At 40.8% G+C, this 18,200-nt stretch overlaps 1 protein-coding gene across 1 annotated transcript; it reads right to left on the reverse strand.

The window, feature by feature from the left end:
* Nucleotides 1-841: 841 nt before the first annotated feature.
* On the reverse strand, nucleotides 842-14,964 carry LOC133210173 (rho guanine nucleotide exchange factor 28-like). The gene is made up of 4 exons (XM_061349316.1): nucleotides 14,771-14,964; nucleotides 12,999-13,146; nucleotides 10,827-11,117; nucleotides 842-1,015 (listed from the first exon to the last, which is right to left on the reverse strand). The coding sequence occupies exons 2-4, from the start codon at nucleotides 13,045-13,047 to the stop codon at nucleotides 1,002-1,004; spliced, it is 354 nt and encodes a 117-aa protein (XP_061205300.1). The 5' UTR covers nucleotides 13,048-13,146; nucleotides 14,771-14,964; the 3' UTR covers nucleotides 842-1,001.
* Nucleotides 14,965-18,200: the final 3,236 nt, after the last annotated feature.

An 18,200-nucleotide genomic window follows, 5' to 3' on the forward strand; every position in this document is an offset into this window, starting at 1 on the left:
GTAACTGAGAACTACCCGGAAGGGCTAGGACTGCAGGGTTGGACGAGGTATCGATCGGTGCTTGGTTGGGCTGGTGGGGCAAGTTACTGGTCTGTTGGTGCTGAGGTGTTGTATTCTCTTCCCTTGTTATTTTCTTTATCATTATTATTATAGGTGGCAGCAGTAGTGATTTGTGTTATACCTTAGTTACTAAACTGGTCTTATCTCAACCTGTGGGAGTTGCATTCTTTTCGATTCTCCTCTCCGTGCCTCTGGGAGTAGGGAGAGTGAAAGAAGGGGGGGAGTGAGTGAACGAGCTGTCTGGCTGGTTTTAAACCATGACAGTAGCCCTCCTCTGGACTTACTCGAGCAGGTCCCTCTTGTGTTGGCAGCCCCATAGCTGGATGCAGAACTGCAAGTGGGGTCTCACAAGGGCAGAGTAGAGGGGTAGGATCCCCTCCCTCAACCTGCTGGTCACGCTCTTTTTGCTGCAGCCCAGCACACACTGGCTTTCTGGGCTGTGAGCACACACTGCTGGGTCATGTTGAGCTTCCATCGACCAACACCCCCAAGTCCCTCACAGGGCCATTCCCAACTCAGTCTCAGCCCAGCCTGTATTCGTGCTTGGGATTGACCCATGTGGAGAAAACAGTTTGAATTAGATAATCTCAGCATTTCTCTCTTTCCCTGCATGTAGTACAACATTCAGCACAATAGATGTCCCAATATATTTCAGAAGATAGTTAACAGGCAATTTTGCAGCTGCTTTCCATTGCTTCAGCAACATAAAACATCTGGCAGCATGGCCAAGTACCAAAATTAAAAAAAAAAAAAAAAAAATAAAGGAGGCAGGGGATGATTTTTCAAGGCGTCACTGCAAGAGACCCTCAGCAGTACAGCAAGCCATAGTCTGACAATCATGTAGGTAAAATATACAGGATAATTCTTGTGTCTCCCTTTTCAGAAAGGTGACCTCACCTGCCAGTTCTTCCTCTTCACTTTTTAGCACATAATCATCAAGCTCAACAGGATGAAGCTTAAAATAAATGAGCACACAACGATAAGTTAGTCACTAGATGCTGATTCTCTACCCAAGCCCTTCCTTGGTTTTTATTCAAAGATGGGTTTATCTGTCTACATATATTCTCAAACACAAACCCTCTGCAATTTAAAGGCAATAAATAAAATTAAGATCAAGAGCCACTTAACCTGTTCCTTATGCTGACATTTTGGTATGAGGTTAAATATAAGGGTACATTCACAAAGGTCAAGCATTTAAGGGCTCTTAGAACAACTGGCTGAAACCTATTAGGTTTCCAGTGAAATTTATCATCCTGATTCAACACACTCCCTGCTACCCAACTAGTTCAGAACACAGTAGTAAAAATTACGCGCTCCAATGGCAAAGGAAAAGCAAAGCACCTGATGCATACATAGGTACATACACTCATTTGTGTAAATACAATTAAAATCAATAGCAAATTGCTGACAGATTTCCTCTCTGCAACAATATTTACAAGATAAAACTGTCTGATGGAAAGCAATCCTACATCAGAAAAAGCAGTTACATAGCCAAAAGCTAATGCAAGAGTTTTCAGAAACACGCACTGAGCAAAGGTACCGCATAATCACGCGCAAATACAATGGCTCATGGCTGACTCTTATTCAGTTTAAATACTCCCTCTGAAAGTATCAGGAATATTTATTTTATAGAATCATAAAAAAAACAACCAACCAAAAAACCAACCTTGAAGAGTCCTCAAGAGGTCTCTCATCCACTCCTTGCTTTAACACGATTGGTTCAACTTGAATAGCTCCTGACAGATGTTTGTCTCATCTGTCCTAAAAACTTTCTAAATACAAGAGGCTTTCACAAACTTCACTGGCAATCTACACAAGGGGAAATTTTATCCTTTCAGTTACAAAGACTTCAAATGCCTAACTTAGCTCACCCTTTCCCAATATAAGCTTGATGCTTCTTGTCCCATCCAAAACAGGTGTAAGACCCACATCTTTCCTTTCCTTTCACATCTTCCTTCTCCATAGCAAAAGGCTGCTTGTCACATCTTAGTTGAGTATGTTCTCTCTGGACATCTTATTAACAGGAGAGTTGCCTTTCCCGTAGGTGGACCTTTTGGAATGCTGTCTTTGGGGGGGAAATCATTATTCTCCTTTGAAAACACTGGACGTGAAACGTTGTAGTATTAAAAAAAGCTAGCTCTCCCATCTCATAAACCCAGAATGGCAAAGAACCTAAGGAACTTGCTCACAGGGAAAAATTACTGCATAATCTCCACTGGTGATGAGTTTTTGCCCTGCCTATTCAGTAGCAACCCATCCAGACTTCTACCGTTCCACTTCAGGTGGAATTAAAACTTTCAACAGCATCAAATCCAGGAAAAACCAGGTCAAGCTTCCTTCAATAAATAAAATAAATTCCAGATCAGAGTAAAAGGGAGCTTCAGAACACAAGACTCCGAAATTGTAACAGCCAGCAAACCTGCACGTAGCATCTGAAACCTGTTTCACTGCAGTTATAACAGAAGCAGACACATTAACAAGATGAAGGGGGAATTCTTTATACCAGAATATCACTAAACATATTTACAGTATGTACCTAAGTATTTCTAGAACACACATGTAAAATGCAACATCATTACTTTATAAAATAAAGTCATCTTCAAACTTTCCTCTTACTTGTGGCTAGCCAAAATGTGATCTAGTGCATTAGCATGTCCGTGCAACACTCACACTCCCAGGTTTTGAGCAACAGATTCTTTTCTTCGTCTCCCCATTTCAGATTCGAGGCCAAAATGCATCCAGTTGGACACAGAATCTGCTGCAGGTTCCTAGGCCATAGAGGTAAGTAATGAACTACGTTTTTTTCCCTCAAAGTTCTGCAAAAGATTTCTAGTTTTGGTCTTCGGAGGCGGTGATCATTGCTGCTACCAACATTAGTATGAATTACAGTGTTTACATTTCTATCAAGTGAAATGGCATACACATTTCAAAGTTTTCAAGCACATACAACCTTCATGTCCACTGAATCCAACTCAAGCATTTGTAGAACTGCTTTGCTACACAGCAACATAGAACCATAGAATTACCTGGGTCGGAAGGGACCTTTAAAGATCCCCTAGTCCAACCCCCCTGCCATGGGCAGTGACATCTTTCACTAGATCAGCTTGCCCAAAGCTCCATCAACATGACTTTGAACACTTTCAGTAATGAGACATCCAGACTCTGTTCTCTGGGCAACCTGTTTCAGTGTCCCACCACCCTCACCATAAAAAATTCCTTCCTTGTATTCAATCTAAATATAGCCTCTTCCATTTTAAAACTGTTGCCCTTTGTTATGTTGCTACAGGCCCTGGTAAGCCTCTGTCTCCATCTTTCTTATAAGCCTCCTTTACATATTGAAAGGCTTCAATAAGGTCTCCCCAGTGCCTTCTCCATTCTCATAGGAGAAATGTCACAGCCCACTGGTAATTTCTGTGACCTTCCCCTTGACCTGCTGCAAAAGGTCCATGCCTTTCTTGTGCTGGGAATCCTAGAGCTGGATGCAGTACACCAGATGCAGTTTCACAAGAACAGAACCCACACAGTGAGTGAGTGGCTGGGTAAAGTCAGCACATAAGGAATATGGAAGCAGGATAATACAAATGCTGGGAGCCTGTGCGTCTCACTTGCTTGGAGAATGCCCTAACTATTCAGATACACTACAAACATGTGTGCCAGTGTCTTCCCTTTCTGTGTTTCTATTTTTCTTCTCCAGAGATTGATAGCATCATATGTGCTTTGCACTAGTCCCAGTGCTATTTCTATACTCAAGAACGTCTCCCCAGGAAAGACTAGCAAACTCAAGGCTATGCCACCAGTCTGGACCCTGGCAGAGCACCACCAGACATCAGGCACCAGCACTCGCTTATCTGGCATATTTACGTGCACACCCGAAAGTTCAAGTTTAGATGTCCAGGAAATGGGCATGTCCAAAACACAGGCCTTGAGCAAACATTATGCATTTCCAGGTTAAAATGCTCAGTAAAAAATGAGCTTTGAAAATTGTTCCTTAGTCTGGAGTACTTAAATTCTGCTTGAAGTCCCTCTTTAGACATCCAAGTACTTTCTTAAGATGCTTCCAACTACGCCAATTTTTCTATATACAGTGTTAATAAGCAACCAGCATGTAAATCCATCTAATTAAAACACATGCAAATGTGTTAACCAGTATTAAGCACACTAAGTATCTGATTACACACTAACCACACCCCAACCCTCAGATTAAAAACGCAGAAACAAAAAGACAAACTTTCATCTGAACTCCATCCTCTGATTAAAACTTTGGCCTGGGGCCACTGGGTTTCAATGTATATTGTGACACTGTAAAAAAGCCAGATAAACTTGCCCTGGGGCAGACAAGATCACGACTTTTCCACTCAGCAAAAAGGGAGCCCTTAGCAAGAAGCATAGCTTTCTCTCTGCTCGGGGACTGCAGCAAATGAAGTTACTCTTCTGGTGGCTAAATCTTAAAGGCAATGCAGTATGAGTAAGTCTGTTACAAAAGAACCTAGTTCTAAAAATAACGAATAAACAGTAATTAATCTTTGTGGTCTTGAACACCATCTACAACAATATTTTCTATTATCTCACCCTGAATATTCTAGTAACAAAGTTTTACCTGCCTGACCTAACAACCTCCATGTAAGCTTAAGCTAAATTTGTTCATGGCTAGCTTGAACGCACGTGGTAGGAGAACCACTAGGAAGTTCGACCAGCTGTTTTCACCCCTGATGTACTTTGTCAGAAACAGCAACTCACATTCCTCCCCATCCTTCACCTCTACAGACTGTGTTTGCTGGACTACTCTCCTTTTACTACTCCCACCTGGCTTGCCCAGGATTGAGCAGAAGCTGATGACATAAAGCAATTACTAATAACTTCATGGTTATTAAAAATCTGAAATACAAATTGTAAAGTTGAAAGGATAAATGTAAAGGTAAATATGCTGTTTCAATAGAAGAAAAGTATTTTTCACCGCAAGTCTGGCTGAACACTGGGACAGGTCACCCAGATAGGTTACAAACTGTCCATCCTTGCAGGTGCTCAAAATTCATCCAAACTTCAAAGCTAGCAGAGGGTAGGACCAAGCCACCTCTAGGGACCCCTTCCATCCAAATTGTGCAACATAAAAAAAAAGAAAGACATGATAACTGCTATTCAACTTTTAAATAGACACCCTAAAAAGACAATATTTGCAGTAAAAAGAAAGCTAACATTCTGAAACAACTCATTTTGAGCACTTTTAAGAACAATATTCAGCCCACCAACCTCCTCTCAGAGCTTTTCACTATGACCAAACAAATGGCATTTTCCCACACTTTTCACTTTCCTTCCCCCTTCCCTCATGGTAGATTTCAAATGTGTCACAATGGGTTGGAAAACAAGCAAAAAAAAAAAAAAAACAATAAAAACATACAATGACAAAAAGAAAACCATCAAGAATTTTAAAAATGTGAAAAAACATCATTAATTCAACTGCATTCAGTGGCAAACAGGAAGAAGATAACGGAAAAAGGAAAACATAAGGCTTCTTCAACATACTCATATTTAAATTGTATAGAACACCATTTCCATCAAGAAAAAAACACGACAGTTCCTAAGATCTGAAAGACGTCTGATTCATACAGGGTCAGCTACTGCAAGGCAAGTGGTGCTGTAAAAGATATACACTATCAGGACACTGTTTTGCATCACATCCTGATTTTCCAGCCCAAACACTCTGTTTGCCTTACACGGAGCTAAGCCAAACACAGTCTGTTTTAAACATTAAATAAATCCTTTTGTTCTTCCTTGCACCTGACTCCTTTCCTGTGTCCAAAACAATAAACAAATATTTCTCTCTGCCAGAAATGACTAAGCCCTTTCTGGGCTATGAATCTCATTCATTTCCTGGAAGGAGACTAAAAACCCCAAGACTTGTGACTTGAAAAGCAAGGGAGACTCCAAAACTGGCTGAGAAATTCCAGTTTTTCCTGGCTTCATATTTTCACGCACTGCTATTCATTTTTTTCATTTTTCCATTAGGTATGAGATTGTTTATAAAGCCATCTTCAGTGCACCTCACTGCTGCAAAAACACGTACAAGAGGTTTTGTGAATAGACAGTGACTGTGATGCACAAAGTCAGGTACATAAGAGCTCGTCGGAGGGCACGGCTGTGATGACATCTTCCCTTTCCATTTACTTCATATCTGGCACATCCCCCTTTTCTTTAATTAGTTCCCCTATTCATCAGACCTTTATCAACACCCAGAGGCTGGCATCAATGCTGCTTGAGAAGAGGAGGAAAGGGGGGGAAGGTTAAACTCTATCTCAAGGGTGGGCTGTAAATAGTCTTGCATCAGCTTTAGCATGAGGAAGGCTTCAGAAGCCTCCCATCCACCAACCCCATTCAGTAAAGGCTGTGGATGGTGCTACCATCCACACTGTCAGGTGAAGTTTCACTTGTCTTTACTGCTTTTCCTCTGTCCCATGCAGTTTCCAAAGCAGCAAACTCCTACAGAGCCAAAGATTTGTCTGTTTCTCTAACCTCCTGAACTGTCTGACCAAAAAAATATTACCTATCCTCACAAGGCTTACCATAACTAGAAATACTTATCTGATGTTCCCAGTGTTTTCCTAATTCCGTGAAAGGGAACACGGACCATCTCCCTTTCCTTCTGCAGGAAAAAAAGAAATCTAAAATTCCACCTGAGGAAAAGACAGAGTCAGTATTCAATTTAGATAAAAAATACAACATGGGATCAGCCAGGTTTGAACTGGTGCAGCTTAGCAGGAATGTGTTTAACACCAAGTGGAAATAGTACCAGGATTTACAAACAAAAGGACAGGGAGAGGGCAGCAAAGTCAAAATTTGACACAGAAAATGTTAAGAGTGCTCCCTAAAGGCAGACTATAAAGCAGCAAGGTTGGGTACTTCAGTTCATGCCACAAGACCCAATCGTAGAAAACAATTACGAAGCATTTATGAAATAAAGTGGAAATTCTCCTTCTTCATAAAAGGGAATTAAACAAGTATGGATACTTCCCTATAATCCACAACTAATTTTCCTAATTCAGGTCATAATTTTATTGCTTCTACCAATAGCTTTAAACCTAAAAGAGCACTCTTCCTCTTGAAAATAACTAAATAGTGGCAAAGCCAGCAGCCAGTGTTCTTGTTTGATTACCAGCATAGTTAAATCACCCAGACAACCTGCACTCACACTCCCAGCAATGCCCCTAAAACAGCCAGAAACAGAGATGCCCTCAGTCTCCTGTGTGTAAGGCAAATGGCTATGGTGCTCCTGCTCCCTCTCTGACAGCCAAGGAAAGTAGTAAGTGTCTCAAGGACAAAAAAGTTGCAGTGCAGATGCAAAACCTATGTCTGATGGTCCTTCGGGGCTGACACTCCTAAAACACTGCCCTAACTTGACGGCACTAAGGGAGGAAAGGTTACTTAGAAGCATTTTTCTTTTCCAGATTAAACTACCCCATCTTTCTTCTTTTTCTTAGTAACCTGAAAAACTTTTGGAAGAAAATTATTCTTTTTTTAAAGCAGCTCTAACAAGTTATTTGCTTATGATTTAATACTGATTGGATACAATTTAATACATAAATCAGATAATACAATTTTCAAAAGGAAAATATCCTTTATAAGGTGCAATCAAAAAGAAAATTAGCTTCTCCCTATCCCTCCTCACTAGCCCTCCTTCCCCTTTCTTCAAACCCACCAAGAAATAAATGTGTGAGCATAGCAGTTCAGTTAGGTTCCTCTAGCAGCAAACTGCTTGTGGGCCAGGTGATCGCAAAATCCAGCCAATTTGTGTGAGTAAGCAGCCTCTGACATGGTTGTCACACAGGCACTTACTACAGGTGAGGATTACTGAAACGTTCATGCTTTCCTGTTTCTTTTGTTGAACTTTAAACAATGTGGCTAACAAGTCCTGACCTGTGCAACTGCACTAAATTCCTGAATTATTTGCAAGGCTCCCTAGACAATCCAGGCTCTCTTTATCCAATCCTTTTTATACCTTATAAAGGGAATACAAACACTTCTTCTGAATATGAAAACTCCTATGAAAGAATTATTCTTCTATCTTTCCATCAACCCATATGTCTCTAAATCCTCATAAAAATGAATGAGGTCCAAAACACCAGATGTTGCAGTAATTTTCTCCAGCCATGTATCACTCACAAGCAAATCTTTTCCAGTACAAATAGCCCAGAAGCTCTGAAAACTGACAGAATCTCAAAAACATGAAGTCCTAACTAGTGAAGGATGACAGCACGCACATCTTTCACAACACCAATACTAAAAAGCCACACCATCAGGCCTTTAGGGCAAAGAGTTGCAGGTACAGCAGCTAGGGAAAGAAAGTCTCACCCTCTTTCTAAATCCTTATAAAGTCTCTCTTTCCCACCCATTTTGATCTTTTGGAACATGGGGAAGAAATGGAATGCTGGGACAACTCTTGATCACCTTACAGTAGAAGATGATTAATCAACTCCTCAACTGTGCTAAGATCTGAAGCCTTCCTGCCCTGATCCACCCACTTGTCCTTCCCACTCCCTCAGCTATGCTTAGAGTCTTGGCTTTGGGGACAAAAACACAGTGATGGGGGCAGTATGAGGAAGCAACAAGAGTCAGTGCTTCTCAGAATCAGATGAAAGAAGAATATGGCTGTAGAAAGAAGAATCAAATAAATAAAGCTGTCTGAAAGAAGAATCAAAACTATATTTTCAGAAAGGAGAGAGGATATAGGAGCCAAAAAAATTACACAAACTGCTTAGAGGGTACCAAAATATATGTCAGGCCCAGCCCAAGCTGGACCCCGGAGAGAGACAAAGGAAATGACTGACTTCCTTTAGGCTGAAGGACAAGCTGTACGGAAAGCTTTCAGGAGCTCCACACTCAACAAGGGTGGCCAGTAAGCACTTTTGAGGCAGGACTGCACTGCACTGAGAGCTCCTTGCTGTGGCTACGAGGACCCCAGGTTTTGTTTTATTCAGAAACAAGGAAAGAACACAGCTTCATTTAAGAGCAATAACTGGGGTACAAAGGGAGATGTCATCTCTTCAGTGCAACAGTGCCCATGAGGCAACCTCTAACGAGGCATGCTTGTAAAAACATTTCAAACCTTCACAGAGACTTTGTACAGTGACTGAGGCACATACCCCTGCTTTTTTGCTGTATTGAAATTTTGTTTATGTATAATATTTAAATCTGAAAAGTGAACAAAGACTGGAAAACACATAGAAACATAAAAATACCAGTCCTATAAAAGTATCATGAGGGCAACATACTCTTTTCCATACAAATGTTGCAGCACGTGAAAATTAACAATTAGCATAACTAAAACTTAAAGGATTTTGCTATTTGCATAGCAGTCTGATACCAGCTGAGCTGATCTCCAAATCTCTGAGCCCACAATACACCCAGCATAAACTCCCCCATGTTTCAAGCAAGTATGTACCCAGCTAGCTTTGCCCAAGCATCTCTCAGTACCATTGCTATCCTGCTGATGCTTCTGCATTGGGCTTCAACTGGTTTTCACGAAAAGCTTAGCCAAGTCTGTGAACAAATTTATAGTTGATTTCTTCAGACTTTGAATCAAGATCTTCATTGCTAAGATCCAACAGCCATTCCAGCAGATGAATAACATGAACAAATATTTACTACACATCAAAATGAAACAAGTTAACAGTCTTTTTTTTTCTCTCCTGTCTAGCCAGTATTTGAATGAGACATGGTATTTGTTTTTACATCTCTTGAAAGAGCTGTTTACAACAGACAGACAAAACCCATCCTTCTCCTGAAGAAGGCAGTAGCAGATTTCAAGCTGTCATTAAGAATTAGAAAGATTTAAGAAGGGAAAAAAGCCCTCACCCAAAGAAATGAGCTAAGTGCTGTGCTTTTACTTCCCAGAAGCTTGCATGAACCTCTCTTTCAGTTTTGGCTCACATGGAAACTGCCTGTCCTCCAGCTTTTAGCAATTTAAAGTGCTAAAAGGAAAGCAGCCAAAAGTACCGAATTTTCAATGAAAAACATACAAAGCCATCAAGTTTAAGAGTTTCCAACCTCAGCTATAAATCAGGTGGCTCTGCAAAAAAAATTATACTATTCAGCAAAACCTAACTACAGTTTTCTGTTTGCAGTCAAACCTGAAACCAGGAAAATTTCACTTGATCTGGTTACAGAATTTTCAACAGCATGGCCTAATGTAAATTTTCATGTATATTTCTACCCCACTTCCTCTACAATAAAATAAAAGCCACGAAGCTTGCTTAGTGATATTCTCCCCAAAGAATTATTATAGTCTTAAAGCATAAACAGACTGACAGAACTGTGCCAAAAGCTGTATTAACTCTGTACATCATTGCCTACAGTAACACATTCTTCTGTTTTATGACCATCTCCTTTTTGTCTGTGTAATTAAAATATCTCACTTGGTTGGAAACATGGCGGCAATACCTCACTGCTACAATCCTTACTTTTTTAAAACAGACAGCTCTTTATTCTTGAAAAGGCAGAGTCTACTTATAAATAAAGAACTGCATTTACACTGAGTCAAGGCACAAAAAGGTTCTGGAGAGACTAAGTTACAATAACCATTATTATCCTTTTTAAACCTCTGGGCACAAACCAAATTGTTCACTGCCCCTCTCATACTTGAGCAATTTTTCATCTCAACCACAAAATAAAATACTAGGGTTGAGAACCTGCAATAAAATGATGAGACACCCTGCTCTGAACTGTGAGCAAAACCACTGTTAAAAGTTTTCCAACTGAAAATCAAACTTTACCACCTTCTGAGCAGCTTCCAAGGATGTTCCAGGTCGTTGGCAACTCTTCATAAGCAACAGCCATCATCAAATCATTATCAAGGGACTGCAGATCTCTTGTCCTTAGCCCAAATTTATCCAGCAACAGCTCATGACTAGCGGCAGTGACACATTCTGCATGATCAACCAGAAAGCGAGACAATTTGCAAGACAGATTCTCCCTGTAATTGATGGGACAGCTGCCGAGGACCACAGGTGAGTATCCCCTTGTGTACATTAACACAGAGACAGCAACTGCTTCTTGGCATCCATGACCTGTAATTATAATGCAGATTATTCACTAACAATTCCTATGTTCAGAAAATACATTAATATTTCCTCATTCCCCCCTGCCTCTAAGAGCTGTGACTACTAATCCAGCATTATTTCATTCTTTCCTCTAATCACATCTATCTGTTGTAGGGCATCCACCAACCATTTCTGGTGATGAACTTGGACTTGAATAGACCGTGAATTGCCAGTCGTCCCAGTCATACTGACGTACTTAAACCAGGAACGGTCTTTCTAGGTGAAGGCTCTTTAACAGCAATGGAAAGAAGAGATAACTATATCAGTATGAAATCCCACAAATCAAAAACTTGAAGGTTCCTGGATAAGAATTACGAAAAATGCAATACTCATCACAAGAGTGGCACAGTGGCCTGCAACACCAAATCTGAATAATGTATCTATTTAACACCCATTTTGTACCTACTTGGTGTCTCCATGTAGGCCAAAACCTAGAAGCTTTTAACTAATGCATGATTCATGCTTCCAGCAGACTTGATTAAGTGCTGTATCAGCTCTTAAACTTATAGTTGGCACCCTCGAAGTCCAAGGTAGTTTGTCTCTCAAACCTCTTAAGCACCTTGTGCATTCCTCCTCCTACTTTGCGATCTAAGTGAGGGTGGATATCATATATCTACGAAATGCAAGCTGTAACTCTCACAGGAGAGCTAATCATGACATACTATGGGTGCAAATCTAAATTCCCAAAAATATCCCTGAACGACTACAAGTATATATGCAATCTAGCAGCTGCAGAAGGAAGCATGTACTTACCACATCTGCAGATGTTTTTAAAGTGCTCTACGTTCCCTTATGTTTAATTTGGCCACTATGAAACAACACTAACATCAGCAGGACTATATTTTAACCTCACACTTTATTTTCATCTGTTAATGGCGTCTGCTGGGAACAGGCAGAGGATTAAGTGTTACTTGCAGCCTCCTGTTTTTATTCGTAGCTCAGAAGCAATCATTTAACAGTGTCATTTCAGGCCTCTTAATAAAAAACAAATCAAAAACCCACAAAACTTTGCTGTCCTGGAATAAGCCTAGCATTGAATTTTCTCCAGTTGTAATCCATGACAATCATTTATCATTCAGAGGATCAAAGGAGCCACTATGTAACAGCAGCAAACTCTCTTTTTTTATACTCAGCAGTTATTTTCAGACTCTAAATCCCCTTTAGAAAACAAGAAAAAATAACAAGCAGATCCTATTGCACAGGTACACCATGTCTATAGCCACCTACTCACACAAATTAAAAGGTCACAAAGCACACAATAAAGACGACAACCAGGGTTACATCCATAAGGGGGAAAATGCCAAGGCAGAGGGCCAGCTGGGAGGCTAAACAAATACCCCTCTATGCAGCAAGGCACCACTGGAACGGTTTCACTGACACCTCTGTACTGAGTATAGCTCCAGCAGAGCTCCAAGCACCTCATGCCTCCACCACGAGGGCTGGAAGCTGGGGTGGTTGCAGCACCAAGGGAAGGCTCAGACAAAAATATTGCTTTTGAGGCGTTAGGGTGCCTGGAAGCAAACAGTTGTGCAACAGACTTTATTCACATTGAAAATTATGCCATCCCTGAAGACTGCACTTTAATGCACACCCAACTGTGCAAGCCCAGTAATACTGTCTACACCTCATACTGTGCTGGTATCACGGTTCATTGCTATGAAAGGCAGGAACACCTATAGCCAGCCAAACTCAGCCTGGATCCTTAAAAGACCATCATTCAATTCCTGCATTTCCTCCATTACAGAGTCATAAACCAGAGTTGTACCAAATCATGCGTTGTGCGCAGCTTTGACATGGATGTAGGGCACAGCAAAGAGAGCAAAAATGTGAACAATAGTTAACACTCACCTGGAACAACAGACCGAAGAGCATTGTCACTAACTCGTTCTGCAAACATTACATGCCTCTTCAGGGATCCATCGTAAACAAAGTAAAACTCAGCATCCTTTGGGAGGTAAATATCTTTGTCAAATTTTGCATGTATAGTCACCTGTCCCTGGAAAATGAAAATGCTTTCAGAAGCATGCAATAAATTTCTCATCTCCAGTGTATTTCAGACGCAAATTTATTACAACCTTCTCAACAATACTATACAGAGGCTGTGATCCAAACCACAGATCTGCAGTCTTCTACTTCCACTTGGAAAATAACACTAGTTTTATGCTGACAAGCAAAGGTGATTTAAAAAAAATGGCTTTTAAATAATACCTTTCAACTAATTCCTTTCATCCTGACCCAAATAGAACTTTTTATTTAAAATGCACTGGAAAAAGTGAGTCAGTGAACCCAAGTGTTTTGCTATTTAAAAACCACACTGTGTTAAAAAAAAAAAAAAAAAAAAAAAAAAAAAGAAAAAATCAGAAGTGCTTGAAATTATCTTAGAATCAATTTACAAAACATAAGCACTGATATAATTCTACAGCTGACTATGCTGGTTTCAAAGAATCCCCAGATATCTGCCTGTGGGTTTCATTAGAGTAAATAGAAAGCCACCAGCCAAGAAAAATCTGTCGTACTGATACCGGAAAATAAAGGGTTAACACTGTGCCTGCTTGCTTAAGCAGTCCCTGTGCTTGGTGAAGCAGAACGGTAGGAGTCAAAGTTGCTAGAATGGTGAAGCAGAACTGTAGGAGTTACAGCTGCTAGGCAGAATTCTAGTAGGTAAGATTCACAGCTTAATATTTAAGACGTTCTTGTTCAAATAATATCTTCAGAAAGAAAAGGAACAAAAGATAGCCAGAGTAACAAAATTTACAAACTTGACAAGTTTCTACTTTAAGACACATAAAACCGGCTTGTACCGAACCTGAGGTTTGGACAGGAGCCGAAACCCTATTGAATCTGTGTGAAAGCAAGAGGTTACTCGCGGTGATGAAGAGGGCCTTCACCCTCACGACCCCCTAACGACCACCACCAGGAGGCACTGCACAGGCACACCAATGGGATGAATGCCAGAAAACTAATTATAATACTAGACGGGAATAGCTTTTGCATATGTATGAGGCGTGAAGCAATCTCATGTTTAGGTAATCATTATATGTAATATAAACAAACTGAGAAGCAAAGGGGTGCACGCATGCTTTTGGAGGAGAAACCCCCATGCGCCTCAGCGCTGAATAAAGCATACCTACTTGACAACTCTTAACGAGTTGTGGAGTCAATCCGTGTATCAGTACAATAGCTACACAAAGGAACAGGAAAGCAATCTGAGAAGCAGCAAACAGTAACAAATGTCTAAGGTGTCTGAGGGAGGAAATTTAGGTGAAGTTGCATTTTCTTGGAGAACAGGACAGTGTGCTCCACTGTGCCTCAACAGCTGCCACGGTTGTTCTAAGACAGAATTGCTCCAACATCTGGCAGAAATGGTGTTTTCTGGAAAACACACTACAGAAGAGTAATACTTCAGACATTCATGCTTCCAAAACAACGCCTGCCTTGCCTCTATTCGAAACAGTTGCTACTACAGCACTGGCTCCACCACCTCCATAAACAAGCCTGGTACAAACCAAAGCACAACTCAGCTGCACAGAAATTTCAGTGGTTGAAAGCTGAAGTTATGCCCCTGACAGTCCTGTCAAGCACCCAGCAGCTCCTCCCTGTTCATTATACAGCAAACATACATTTTACTGCAGTGAGAGTCTTGCTGCCCCCCCCAACATAACATCTTCACCTTCCTTCCCCAGGGACATCTTTCTGGTCACTTGTAACAAATGTGAACCCTGCATTTCTTTTCCTCTTAAATACAGGCAAGTCTTTTGAAGTATGTGTAAAGAGGCAAAGGCTAGTTTCAGGCACAAAATCTTCCTTAGGATTGTTTCTTTAAGGATAGATGTAAACAATATTAGGAGTCCAGTATCAAGAGCAAAAATGCCTGACATACCCAGAAACTGATAATGCACCTTTTTTAAGTAGCCTAAAGTTTTGTTATAACTGCCAAGTGTTTTCTCCTATTTCTCTTTGGGTTTTGCACTGTTCTGTCCAGAATATTTAAGTTTTTTAATCTTTCAATGTTAGTTGTGAATAGCCCTTTCTGTCTGGATGGCTATTTGGGGAAAGTAAGGACAGGGCAAGACCCTGACAACATTCCAGAGTCTGCTCTGGTCCGTGCCTAACTGACAGCAGCATGGTACACAGGAGTGCAGCAGAATTTCTCCCACACAGGCATTTGTGGCCACAACTCCCAAACCACCTCCATACCCTCTGGACCCCTAAGGCTGAAGGACTACATAGCCCAACAGCTTTTGAGTTTTCTTTGCACTATGTGAAACAAGGGAGAAATTTTGTAGCAGTATTTCTGATTTCTTAAGCCTAACTCAAAGGGGGGAGGTGAGGGAAATCAAGCTCAAATTGTATACTGCTCCTTTTCTTAAAATGTTAACTTAGAATCAGTAAGGACAGAGGAACATCTTGAACTGATCAAACTGCATAATGTACAGGCATGAGGGAGAATTTCGTAACTCCTTGTCTTATAATGGGTTAAGGAAAAAAGAGTGGAAAGCTCATGTGCCTAGGATAAAAGTTTTTCATAATCCACTCCTTTCAACCCTCCAGAAGGAATTAATACTAACTTAACCAAAGATTTTAGAGAAGGAAGGCAAATGGGCAGCTAGCTTGCATGTGGCCAAGCAATTAAGTGATTCATTTTGAGAATCCCATGTGATCCAAAAAGAGGGTTAAACCCCGTATTACTAGAGAGGATTCAAAGGTAACAGAGAAAGTAACTTTCACAGGGGACTACACTACACCTTTTTTGATGTTGCGTGGTTACCACACCTGGCATCAGAAACAGGTATTCCGCAAAGGACAAGTTCCTGTCATCATCTCCATCCTGTCTTCAGATGTTCGCATTTCATGTTGCTCAGTTCCATCAACTTAATCCTTGCTGCCACTACTTAAATATGCATCAGTTTGCTGTTCAGGCCACCACAAATGCTTCTGCTCTAGTTTCAAAGGATCTTTCTTATTATCACCTACTCTTCCTCAACTGCACCCCTGGTGCAGTTATGTCATCTTCCCTTCTCACCTCCTGAAAATCTTTCACAATTGCATCCTACTACAGCTGGAGTTCATCCCTTAACTCATCCCTTCCCATTCCTCCAATACGTTGCACAATACTTGTCCTGTACAGCCATGTCCCAAGCCAGCCACCCTGCTGACTGCCTTCTCACAGGACAACTTCTACCACACATCCGTTCTTCTGTCTCCCTTCACCCTCTCCTTTGAGCTACAGCCTTCACCCTGGCTTCAGATCTACATGTGACAGAGCCTAGCTTAGCCTGTGTTTAAGTGTCTCTTCCTTCAGAACTGTTTTCCTTTGGTGCTGAATTACATCTATTTCATGCCAGCTCTGAATGTAAAGTGATACCTCCAACAAAAGCATTCAGGATCCATATGCTGCTAAAGAAATGCAGTCATAAGACAGAAAGAAGAACCTCATACTATGTTTGATCAACCCTTCCCTACATTTGCAAAATCTTTTTTTAGAGTTCTATAAAGTTATTGTACAGTTAATATAATTATTAGATAAGCTGCATATGTAGCATACATATAATCTACCTCCTTACATATACATACAAACTAATTAAAACAAAGATCCTGTAATGCAGCTAGACAGTATCACAAACAGAGGTGACTCTGATGGGAATAGCTGCACTCACAATCCATTTGCTGCCAAAATACATTTATTTGGCAGATCAGTCTTTCCCACTGTTACTATCACTTGCACTTCCCTCCAAACACTGCCGGCAGAGGCTCCTCCACTACACAGGTAAAAACAAAAATACCACTGAACTCTGAGGATACTTTTATTGCTGCCACAAAAGATGTCTGTGTTTGTCTATGAACACATCAAAGGCGCTTTCCTATTCTTTTTGACAGCTGTGAAGCAAGCTGCCATGAGACAGCACTGTAATTAGCACTCTGTTCATTTCCTCTGTGTGGAGCCAACTTTGTTACCAGAACTATTTAACTATTATTTTTTTTTCTCCTTCAAACAAAGATCACCTGCAATCCATTCTAGAAAACTCATAGGTAAAAAATACTTGGAGAAAGTGATGCATGCTGTGACCCTCCTCCAGACTCTGCAGCTGGAAAAGGCAAAAGGATTCATCCTGCTTCTGAGCCAGACCAAAATGCAGCCTTTCAGGGTGGAGAAGGAGGAAGAGGAAACGAGGAAAAAGTCTGCCAGTTTATTTAGTTCTTTGCACTCTGTTTTTGGATGTATGACCCCGCCTTTAGCTGCATTTAGATGGAGATCGCTCAAGGGCATTGACTTACTGTGCTAAGCAGCTCTGCACACAGACAATATGCTGCTTTATTGAGAGCTGCCAATCTTACTTGTAATGACTGTATATGTCCTCCACAATTTTGTTTAACATATCGAAGAGCTTTGGGCCAAAAACTTCTCCCAAGAATGATACACCCAGCACTTGTCACAGGAAGGTCTGGGGAAGAGACTGATCCAGAGGACATAAGTACAAGTAAAAAAAAAAAACAAAAAAAAAAAAACACCACTTAGGGTGTTCTAGGTCATATAAGAACAGCCTGGAAAGAATAATATACAAAGTGTTGAAATATATATATATTGTAAATAAAACAAAATTTCAGTGCCACAACTACTTCGGTCAAACGGTGGAACAGAGGTGGTCAGTGCCCCAGGCCTATCAGTGTTTAAGAGTCATTTGGACAATACCCTTAATAACATGCTTTAACTTTTGGTCAGCCCTGAACTGGTCATGCAGTTGGGCTAGATGATCATTTTAAGTCTCTTCCAACTGAAACAGTCTAGTCTAGTCTACTGAGGAGTATTACGTTTTGTAGCAATCGGTAAAGCTCAGTGTTAGAAAACTGAAACAGAGCTTCAGAAACATGTATGAACTTGATCTCTCTCCTCTTCTTTGCACATACATAACTGGCTCACCTAGGCAGAAATCCAGAAGCCGTATATTAGCCCGAGATAAGGGCTTATTTTACTACCTTAAAACTGAGGGACCATTTATATGTTTCCATTATATTCGTTCCCTGCAGAGGCATTTATTTCCTGGCTCCTGC

Source organism: Neopsephotus bourkii, unplaced genomic scaffold, assembly GCF_033783945.1.
Source record: "Neopsephotus bourkii isolate Nb327-2 ecotype Australia unplaced genomic scaffold, CSIRO-AGI_Nbou_v1 NB_405, whole genome shotgun sequence".
In the NCBI taxonomy this organism is placed as follows: domain Eukaryota; kingdom Metazoa; phylum Chordata; class Aves; order Psittaciformes; family Psittacidae; genus Neopsephotus; species Neopsephotus bourkii.

Coding starts and splice junctions, on each gene's coding strand:
- LOC133210173 (XM_061349316.1), bottom strand. CDS start 13,047: ATGTTTGCAGAACGAGTTAGTGACAATGCTCTTCGGTCTGTTGTTCCA. Junction 11,118..12,998: donor TCTTCGGTCTGTTGTTCCAG/GTGAGTGTTAAC, acceptor TTATAATTACAG/GTCATGGATGCCAAGAAGCA.